This window comes from Gobius niger (genome assembly GCF_951799975.1).
Source record: "Gobius niger genome assembly, chromosome: 4".
NCBI lineage: Eukaryota > Metazoa > Chordata > Actinopteri > Gobiiformes > Gobiidae > Gobius > Gobius niger.
Window position 1 is genome coordinate 40,053,052 of NC_136855.1, and position 11,219 is coordinate 40,064,270.

The 11,219-nt window shown below is 42.5% G+C and overlaps 1 protein-coding gene across 1 annotated transcript; it reads left to right on the plus strand.

Annotated features, from left to right (window-relative positions):
* Positions 1-10,198: 10,198 nt before the first annotated feature.
* LOC306962210 (tripartite motif-containing protein 14-like) lies at positions 10,199-10,896 on the plus strand. The gene is made up of 2 exons (XM_079555299.1): positions 10,199-10,770; positions 10,820-10,896. The coding sequence occupies exon 1, from the start codon at positions 10,225-10,227 to the stop codon at positions 10,756-10,758; it is 534 nt and encodes a 177-aa protein (XP_079411425.1). The 5' UTR covers positions 10,199-10,224; the 3' UTR covers positions 10,759-10,770; positions 10,820-10,896.
* Positions 10,897-11,219: the final 323 nt, after the last annotated feature.

An 11,219-nucleotide genomic window follows, 5' to 3' on the forward strand; every position in this document is an offset into this window, starting at 1 on the left:
TAGAAAGAACGTTGCCTAAGAGCTTCTAAAACATTTTCTAGTCAGCATTATGTTTAACTTGGATCATGATTATTTCCTGAAATGCGAAAAGTCAGACGCATTAGTGAAGGGTTCGTTTCTTATGCTAAATTCATAAATATCGGATGCTAAAAGGTGCTCTTGTCCAAACTTAGGACTCATTACTGTTAAACATTAAAACTTAAACTTCATTAAACTGATGAGAAAAGGACCTGGTGTGTCAGTGAGAAAGGTCTACAGGTCACGTACTCCAAATCTGAACATGTAGTTAGTTGGGTCGTTGCTCCAAGTACCTCTTGGCAGTTTATACAAATACTATCTGACTTTTGCCTCAATGGGCAGGTTATCGTGGTAATCAAATCACATTTCATCACAATCAGACAGTTATTCAGTTTAATAAATCCTCTCAAGTCCAACGACAACCACCCAATGCCAGCGATCTGCCGGTGTTTTCAATGAGAGCGTTGTATTCACCTTTGCTATAACCGCCATTTTGATTTTTCACATAACACTGCCCTATAGAGCTAAAGCTAACATTTAAACTGTCACCAAAACACAAGATGAGACAAATAACGTTCATTTTGATTTGTCTTTTGAAACATATTTGTGTGGACTGACCATAAAGCGCCCACATAAATGTCACTTTCACATATTTTTGCTGCTACAGAAACAGTTAAGTTTCTCCTGTCGAGTCGAGCTAACTGACGTTAGCCGTTAGCTCGTCAGAGATTGTAGCTTCAGCTTCATCGTGATTAAGGCCAACAATAATGAAAACAAATGTTAAACGACATTATTAAACATTATGAAACAAATGAATCACATTTTCTTACCTGTTTTGTGTCTAGGTCAGCACACACTACCTGACTTTTCTAGTCGTAAACGATTTTATATAGGGGGGGTCCACACTACACGACTGGATTCAGTGCGATTTTCGAACGTCTGGGGGTTCACACTTAACGACTGAGAATCGTAAGAGCGACACACGATTCTAACAAACAGCTGATGTTTTATAACACAGCGCGTCTGTCGTCTCTACGGCTTCAAAAACTGACCCCAAATCCGCAAAGACAGGCCTGTGTTTGTGAGCGCGGGATAACGTGTGCGGGTCCCGATTGGTCAACGGTGTCAACAATGTCATAACACCGCAGCGCTAGCTTACTGCTACTACGAAGCTTCAACCGGGCTATAGTTCTGTCAAATGGAGATAAAAGTTGGCGACAGGAAGAAGCGGGACGTATTTCAGTGGATTTAATAAGAAAAGGAGACGGGCCTCAGTGATGGAGGAGGCGGAGGAGACGGAGGTGAAAGAGGGGAGGCTAGCCGCCGTTAGCCACCGTTAGCAGCGAGGTGAAGCTAAACAGTTCGTCTCCAAACTCAGTAAGTGCCGCTAAACTCTGTTCGTGGTTGAAAAGGTGGTTGTGGTGAACTTTTGGTGATATAAAGTCGTGCTGTTTCGTGTGTGGGGCTGTGGCCGTGAAATGAGTTGTTTGTGCCGCTGGTTTAACAGAGAAGTGAAAAAAGGAGGCGCGGCGGTGTTTTCCTGTCTTTGTATCACTCTGTCGTTCACATTTGTGTCGGTAAAATCACCCACGTTTCTCCCGTGCGTCCAAAATCAGGCCCACACTACACGACGCTTCTGGAAAAAAGGTGTGAAAATAGTGACAGAACTGAGACGAAAACAATGATGGAAATGTGACAAAAAAGTGACGAAAAAATGACAAAAATTGACCAAAAAAAGCCAAAAGAAAAGCCAAAAAATGACAAAAAAAATGTGACAAAAAATGTGACAAAAATGACAAAAAATTATTAAAAAATGACAAAAAAACAGTTACAAAATGAGTGTGATAAAAAAGTAACCAAAAAATAACACAAAATAACAAAAAAATGACAAAAAAATGACAAAAATGCGACAAAATGTGACAAAAAATTACAAAAAATTGATAAAAAAAATATAGGAAAAAATGTGACAGAAAATTACAAAAATCTGATAAAAATTTGACGATTTAAAAAAAAAAAACATGGACAAAAAATGACAAAAAATGTGACCAACAAATGACTAAAAAAATTACAAAAAATTACCAAAAAATTACCAAAAAAATTACCCAAAAAAATGACAAAAACATTTACAAAAAAGTTACAAATAAACCCCCCCCCAAAAAAGATGGAAAAGAATCTTATGACATGAGGAAAAAGAACCATTTCGATGAGTTTTGTAGATCTTACTTTCAAATGAGGCGTTACACTGGCCTACAGGATTTGGGTAAAGCTGAACTGGAGAAAATGCTCTCGGTTCAGGCGGGAGTTAAGAGGTTCAATATATTTCAGATAGTGGATGCTGGTCAGAAAGTCCCGCTCTGGAATTCCCTCCCCCCTTTTCCTCCCTCAGTCAGAGAGAGAGAGAGGAGAAACAGGAGAAACAGGAGGCAGCAGCCGAGCAAGAGGTACTGTACCACACCGGGACTTAACCAGGACTTAACCAGGACTAAACCAGGACTTAACCAGAACACCAACAAGCAGCTTGATATATTAGATCTTTTAAGGCTCGGACTAAACCAGGACTTGCCACAAGTAGCTCTGGATTTGGTAGAACTTAATCAGGTCTAATCAGTGCTATACAAACCTGTACTGTTTCTTGTCATCTATTTTTTTCCCCACTTTTTTTTTAATCACATTTTCTTTGGTTTAACCTTTTTCTTGTAATTTTTAATCGCGTGTTTTTGTGGCTGTGATTTGTGGTTTGGACCCCCCACACACACACACACAGCCCTCCAAGTTTACTGGAAATCACGTGACCACAGTCTGCAAATACCAAACACACAGCGTTGGCCGCTAGGGGGCGCCAAAGCCTCACTGTCAGATCAACAACAGAAGAGAATCCTCTGCACAGACATCTCTGCTGCGTCTGTACTTTTTCCTTTTTGCTTCAGGATTTTTACCTCAGTTTGAACTGTGTGAACTCAAGCAGCCGACATGTGCAAGTGCCTGTAATGTTACTGAGCCTGTTATATCTTGTGTTTTATGACTTTATATATATATTTATACCATGGTCTGGGTGAATACTGGATTCTGATTGGCTGGTGCATTATTGTGGTATAACCGCACACGTAGTCCGGTAGTTAAATCACTGGGATGTCACTCCGCTGTGGCGTCGCCATAGCAACGCATGACACAGCTGAATCAGATAAAGGCGTAATTAGTGACTGACAGGAACGTATGAGATGGATTTAGTGTTTGCTAAATGTTTGTAGAGGAGAGTGAGCAGCTAGGTTAGCTACTGTTAATAACATATGAGCTTTACATTTCTATTGGAAACGGTTAAGGCTATTCATCATTTTCAGGCGTACATAAAATGATCCTGCATTGAAGCACATTTGTCTGGATTAGTAAAGTCAAACATAAAAGTTTCAGTTGGGGGGGCCCAGGTGTGAGCGACTCCACCGCAGCTGTTTCCATAAACAGTTGAGCTGGTTGAGCTAGAAGAAGAAGAAGAAGAAGAAGATCTTTATTTATATAGCGCCTTTCACAGACATATAGTCACAAAGCGCTTTACATGAGACAGTTGTACATTCACTCCATACTCGGTGGTGGAAAGCTACGTTTGTAGCTTCAGTTTCCCCTGGGGGAGACTGTCAGAAGCGCTTTCGCGACTACACACGTCTGCGCCAACGGACCCTCTGACCACCACCATACACTCACACATCATTCATCCTGGCCTATTGTGCATGTTTTTAGTGGTAGGGGAAACCGGAGTGCCCGGAGGAAACCTACGCAGACACGGGGAGAACATGCAAACTCCACACAGAAAGGCCCTGGTGGGAATCGAACCCGGACCTTCTAGCTGTGAAGCGAGAGCACTAACCGCTGCGCTACCGTGCCGCCAAGCTAGCTAGCTTCAGGTTAAACGTTGTAAAAGGTAAATAACTCCTGCCCACGAGTGCCGCATATCGGTGTTTCCTTCCAGGGAAAAGTGTTTCCGGGTTAGTCCTGTTGTGTTGTGATTCTGTGCTGATGTTGTGTCGTTGAGCCTGACTGAGATCCTCGTAATAGCTGCGGAGAATGACTCGCTCTGAGACCAGCCTTCAGTGACCGGCTAATAACCCACACAAAATAGTCCCGTAGTCTGGCAGATTTAGTGACTTTAGTCAATGAAAAAACATTTATTATAAATGTTAGGTTTGTGGGACCCTGGTATAAGCGGATTAAACAACGAGGAGCCGCGTTAGACGTTATAATGCAGGAGGAACAACACTGTGTCGGGCGTTAGAACCGTCTAATGCGGCTCCTCGTTGTTTAATCCTTACTTATAGCAACGAGTGTTTTTAAAGAAGGAAACTCTTTCCTGCCAATAACCTTCATGGCATTTCGGACCAATCTCTCAATGTTGGTTTTACACAGGACAGTAAGAGGCCAAACCAGGAAACCATGTATCTAACCAGGGGCGGACGGGCCATAGGTCCATTCTGGAAAAGCACAGAAGGGCCACCCGTCCCACCTTAACTGAGCTTTACCCAAATCTAAAAGCTAAAAAGAAAAGCATCAAAATGGCGACAAAAAAGAGGATGAAAAGAAAACAAAAATGTGCCGGAAAAGCAACAAAAAAAGTGACAAAAAATGTGATAAGTCAACAAAAACACGACAACAAAGCAACGAAAAAGGCCACAAAAAATATATCTTCCACAGCATGGCAAGTCCAAGACAAATTTCCCTATTGGACAATAAAGTTTATCTTCTCTTAAAAGTGGAGACAATATTCTAAAGCATGAGCGTGATGTGGGTCAGTAGAAGCACTTTCAGCCATAAGAATAATGTGTCGGGTTTGTCAATCCAGTCACTGTCAAACAATGATCAGGGAAAACATTTATTTTTGGGAATTTCTTTCAAAAACTGTTTCTCTCCCGTAGTTGCCCGTAGCGTAATGGGCCATATTCAAGTATAATTTTTCCCAGATACTTTTTTTTACTCTTACTTGAGTAAAATTGTTTCATTACTTTAGTTTCAAGGCAAGAATCCACAAGAGCGCAGTGATTTAAGTTGGCCTTTAGGCGATAGATATGATGTCATGTTTTCAGGCTATAAATGGTGTCATGTGAGTCAAACAAACAGTTTCACTCTTCACCTAATTCGACACCAGCAGTGTTTACAGGCAGGTTCATGGTTTATAGACACTTGATCTGCCCTGAACTCAAGAGGAAATACCATTGGTCTATAAACTAACGGTCCGTAAACATGCGGTGACTGAAAGTGAAAGAGTTCAGCAGATCTGAGCTCACTGTGCAGAGGAGTCGACTCAAACAGGCCTGGATTAAAGATTTTATGTGTTATTTAATCTGGAGACTTCATGAGAGGTGAGAAAGTGCGTCTGTGAGAGGAAGTGGTTATTGCGCCACGTGGGGAGCAGCACTGGTTCACATTAAGGTCACATTGTTGGAGATGAGCTGTGAGTAATAATGATTGGATGTGTTTTAACAGCAGTAGATTAGGTTAAAGTTTGTTCAGATGTTGATACACCGGTAGTATTTTTTGTCACATTTTTGTCATTTTTTCATCATTTTTTCGTCAATTTTTTATCAAATTTTAGTCATTTTTTCTGTCATTTTTTGTCAATTTTTTTTTTTGTTAAATTCTTATCACATTTTAGTAATTTTTTGTCACATTTTTGTCATTTTTTTGTACATTTTTTATGAAATTTTTGTCAAACTTTTGTCATTTTTTTGGTCATTTTTTCTGTCATTTTTTACATTTTTTGTCAATTTTTTATCAATTTTTTGTAGTTTTTTGTCACATTTCTGTCATTTTTTTGTATATTTTTTTATCAAATTTTTGTCAAACTTTTGTCAATTTTTTTTGTCATTTCTTCGTACATTTTTTAATCACATTTTTGTCATTTTTGTCTGTCATTTTTTGTCAGTTTTGTTTTTATTTTTTTGTCATTTTTTCGTATATTTTTTTATCACATTTTTGTCAAACTTTTGTCAAATTCTTTGTCAAACTTTTGTCAAATTTTTTGTCATTGTTTTGTCACTTTTTTGTCACATTTCCATATTTTTTTGTTGTTGCCATTTTCACAGCTTTTTTCCAGAAGCTTTTGGATTGGAGAAAATGTGCTCGGTTCAGGTGGGAGTTAAGGGGTTAAAGTTCAGTTCTGTGCATCAGATGAAAGTTTAGTGCAGTTACATGACCAAGGGAAAGTCGAATCCTTCGCCTAGTCTGACTTGAACAGGATTACCCAAACCCATGGACACCCGTGAGATTCAATATGGGGGCATGATCGGGAAGGAGCAGCAGCATGTAACCACAGAGTCGAGTCAAAGTAACTGTGTGTAGTAATTTATTTAAACGATAGGACAGGATGGACTGGCAGTAATAATAATAATAATAATAAATTTTATTTATAATGCACTTTACATTTGACACCAAATCTCAAAGTGCTACAGTGGACAGCAGAGTAACACAGCTACATAAACAGTAAGGTCTAATGCAATTGGTTTTTAACCTCTTAACTCCCACCTGAACATGTTTTCTCCTGTTCTCCAAATTCTCCAGATCTAAAAGCTTCTTCAAAATGGCGACAATAAAACAAGAAAATGAGGATGTAAATTGACAAAAATGACAAAAATCCAGCAAAAAAAGACAAAAATCCAGCAAAAAAGTGACAAAAATCCAGCAAAAAAGTGACAAAAATCCAGCAAAAAAATGACAAAAATCCAGCAAAAAAGTGACAAAAATCCAGCAAAAAAAGACAAAAATCCAGCAAAAAAGTGACAAAAATCCAGCAAAAAAATGACAAAAATCCAGCAAAAAAATGACAAAAATCCAGCAAAAAATGACAAAAATCCAGCAAAAAAATGACAAAAATCCAGCAAAAAAAAGACAAAAATCCAGCAAAAAATAACAAAAATCCAGCAAAAAAATGACAAAAATCCAGCAAAAAAAATGACAAAAATCCAGCAAAAAAGTGACAAAAATCCAGCAAAAAAGTGACAAAAATCCAGCAAAAAAGTGACAAAAACATATAAGTGAAATAAAAAGTGACGACAGTGGCAAAGACAAGAGAATGCATTTGGTTTTGGCGGGTGGTAAGAGATTAACCAAGCCACTGGCTGAGTTCACTCGGTAAATGCAAACTACAAACCCAAATTAAAAAAGGAAAAAACAAGAGCGAAACAAAAGACAGCAGTGGCTGGCTGTAACACCAAAAAACCCCCACAAACCATTACTTATGAGCTTCCGTTACAGAAAACAGCACTGAAAATGTCATCCATACCTTGGCAATAAACATTTGTGTTGCTGTCCGGCTGCCAATCACAAAACTGACCGGGACGAGACTGTTCTGACAGCTCTGATTGTCAGATCGGGTGAGTGAGCGTCTCCTCTCTCTCCTCAGTCTGAGCGGCTGTGGCCTGTCCTCTCTCAGCTGTGCTCCTCTGGCCTCGGTCCTCAGCTCCTCCACTCTGACTCTCCTGGACCTCAGTAACAACGACCTCCGGGACTCCGGAGTGGAGCTGCTGTGTGAGGGGCTGAAGAGCGCCCCCTGCAGACTGGAAACACTCCTGTAAGATCCTCCCCGCGCTCTGTGTCTCTGTGTCCACATGAGAGGCTAATGCTGTGTGTCTTTAGGCTGTCGGGATGTCTGGTCTCAGAGAGGGGCGGGGCTTCTCTGGCCACAGCTCTGAGCTCCAAGGACTCACGTCTAAGAGAGTTAGACCTGAGCTACAACCATCCAGGAGCCTCCACCGAGCTCCTGACTGCGCTACGGGCTCCACAGGGCCCCCTGCAGACGCTCCGGTGAGCCCCCCCTGCACTCTCTCAGAAGACTGGTCTGGTCTGCAGTTAACTGGCCTAAGCTGCCATCTTTGACCCTCTCTGTGTGGCTACGGCAATTTAGTTACTATGAACCTCAGTACTGTGACAGGAGGGATGTTTGGACCAGATTCTAAACTTATAAAACACATACACAGGAAGTATGTGGAAATAAATACATTTACTTTTTGTCACCTTTTTTGCTGGATTTTTGTCATTTTTGTCAATTTACATCCTCATTTTCTTCTCGTTTTTTTGTCGCCATTTTGAAGAAGCTTTTAGATTTTAGAATTTAAAGTTTGCAAAGTGAGGAGAGATACAGTAAACAACTCTCCTCTTTGCCATTGTCGTCACTTTTTATTTCCCTTATGTGTTTTTGTCACTTTTTTAATGGCACTTTTGTTACTTTTGTTTTTACTTTTTTGATGCATTTTTGTCACATTTTTTGCTGGATTTTTGTCTTTTTTGATGGATTTTGGTCACTTTTTTGTCACATTTTTTGCTGCTCTTTTGTCACTTTTTTGCTGGATTTTTCTCTTCTCGTTTTTTTGTCGCCATTTTGAAGAAGCTTTTAGATTTTAGAATTTAAAGTTTGCAAAGTGAGGAGAGATACAGTAAACAATTAAACTTCTCCCATCTTTAACCAGAAAGCCCTTCTTATAAATACATCATGCAAGGGGGCGTGGTCTCGCCGAGGGGGAAGGAAGTGTGTTTCTCTCTTTTTATCCATTTTCTTGCAGGATATGCTCATGGAGCGACAGTGGTACAGATGGTAGAGTGGGTCGTCTCATGATCGGAAGGTCAGGGGTTCGAATCCCACCTCCTGAAAGTGCACATTGTCGTTGTGTCCTTGGGCAAGACACTTCACCCACATTGCCCCCAGTGTCTGCGTACATCGGTGTATGAATGAGAGCATGAATGGGTGAGTGGATCCTTACTGTAAAGCGCTTTGAGTGCCTAATGTAGGTGGAAAAGCACTTTATAAGTTGAGACCATTTACCAATCACCATTTACCATGTATCACACACTAATAAAGTCAAGTCTAAATCTGGCCAATATACATGTTTTTTCACAGCAGGTTGTTCAGTAGAAGCGAGAAAAAGAAAAGGCAGTTGTAGCTAGTGTTAGCATGTAGCATGATGCTAACATGAAGCATGATGTTAGCATTCAACGTTATTTACGTATTTATCTTTTCTTTATCTTTCAAATGAGGTGTCACTCTGGCCTATTGGCTGTAAGCTTCAGTCGAGAATCTTTTAGGTTAGGGTAAAGTCTAACTGGTGAAAGTGCACTCGGTTAAGGTGGGGATTAAGAGGTCACACCGCCTTTGCTCTGCCCAATCCCGTCAGACCTTGGAAGCTCAGCAGGGAAGGGCCTGGTCGGTACTTGGATGGGAGACCGTTTAGTAACACCAGGAAGCCTAGTGAGTGTAGTGAGTGAGTGAGTGGTTGGTGGTGGTCGGAGGGGCCGATGGCGCAGACTAGCTGCCTCGCTTCCGTCAGGCTACCCCAGGGCACCTGTGGCTACAATAGTAGCTTGCCACCACCAAGTATGGAGTGAATGAATAATACAATGTAAAGCGTCTTTGAGTGTCCAGAAAAGCGCTATATAAAACCAATGCATTATTATTATTATTATTATTATTATTAAGAGGTTAAAAGGTTTTAATGAACTTATATTTACATACTTTTATCAATATTTATTCCATCCATTTTCTTCCTCTTTATCCGGGTCGCGGGGGCAGCGTCTCAGCAGAGACGATCCCGGTCCACACACACCCCCTCCAGCTGTTCTGACCCCGAGGCGACACCAGGCCAGCTCGGAGACATAGTCCCACCAGCGTGTCCTGGGTCTTCCACGAGGCCTTGTCCCACTAGGACATGCCTGGAACACCTCCCGCGGGAGGCGGCCAGGATGTATCCGGAACAGATGCCCGAGCCACCTCAGCTGCTCCTTTCGACGTGACGGAGCAGCGACTCTACTCCAAGCTCCTCCCGGGTAACTGAGCTCCTCACCCGATCTGGAAGGGTGCGCCCAGACACCCTGCGAAGGAAACTCATTTCGGCCGCTTGTATTCGCGATCTCGTCCTTTCGGTCATGACCCAAATCTCATGACCATAGGTGAGGGCGGGAACGTAGATCGATCGGTAAATCGAGAGCTTTGCCCCGACTTGATGTTTATACTATGAAATTAGTGTTGTTAATCACAGTAGTATCAATATTCATATTTTTAATTCCATGTTAACACTTGTGTTTCAGTTTGGATCCTGCCGGAGAGCAGTGGATGGTTCCAGGTCTGAAGAAATGTGAGTGTTTATTTTCTTCAGACGTTCATAAAGTTCCTCTGACTCACGTTCAGATGTTTGTGCCTCAGACGCCTGTGGGTTTTCTCTGGATCCGAACACGATGAACAGGCGACTCCTTCTGTCTGAGGGAAACCGCGGTGTGACCTTAGAGGAGGAGGAGCAGCAGTATCCGGATCACGAGGGCAGGTTCACCAAGTACAACCAGGTCCTGAGCGCCACCGGCCTGAGGGGGCGCTGTTACTGGGAGGCGGACTGGAGCGGGGGCGAGAGGGGGTTCGGCATCGCGGCGAGTTACGGCGGGGTCCGACGCCGGGGGGGGCGGGAGAGCGCGTTCGGGTACAACGATCAGTCCTGGCGTGTGAGGATCACCGAAGAACACTGCTACGCCTACCACCACAACAACGCGACCCGGGTGGCAGACAGGGTGGGCGTGGCCTCGGGCACTGCGGGCGGGACCTCGGGCAGAGTGGGCGTGTTCCTGGACTGGGAGGGCGGAGCTCTGTCCTTCTACGAGGCCGTCCCTGATGGAGGGCTGTCCCACATCCACACCTTCAGAGCCGCCTTCACCGAGCCGCTGTTCCCGGGGTTTGGGCTGGAGGCTCCTGGTGACTCTGTGTGTTTGGTGGAGCTTTAGAGCCTGACAGGTGTTCACCAGAGAAGACAGATGTTCCCCAGAGAAGACAGATGTTCCCCAGAGAAGACAGATGTTCCCCAGAGAAGACAGACCTTCACCAGAGCACTGCTGAACACAACTACTGATCACGACGACTGGTGAGACATGCCATTGCTGTGTCAATAACCTGTTGTGACCCGCTCCACAGAGCACCTGAGGCAAATCACTTATAACACCAGACTAACCATATAAATGTCTTTTGCATTTAAAATAACTTATATTTGAGCAGCATCAGCTTCGTGGTTGTATAAGCTACGCAGCGGCGGAGTGATCTGCTAGAAAATAGTCCCTCAAAATGTGATCATTCATGTGATGCAGGTCAGTTATATTCCAAACATTACTCTTTGGACACAGACATTTATATGGTTAGTCTGGTGTTATAAATGATTTGCCTCAGGTGCTCTGTGGAGCGGGTCACACTG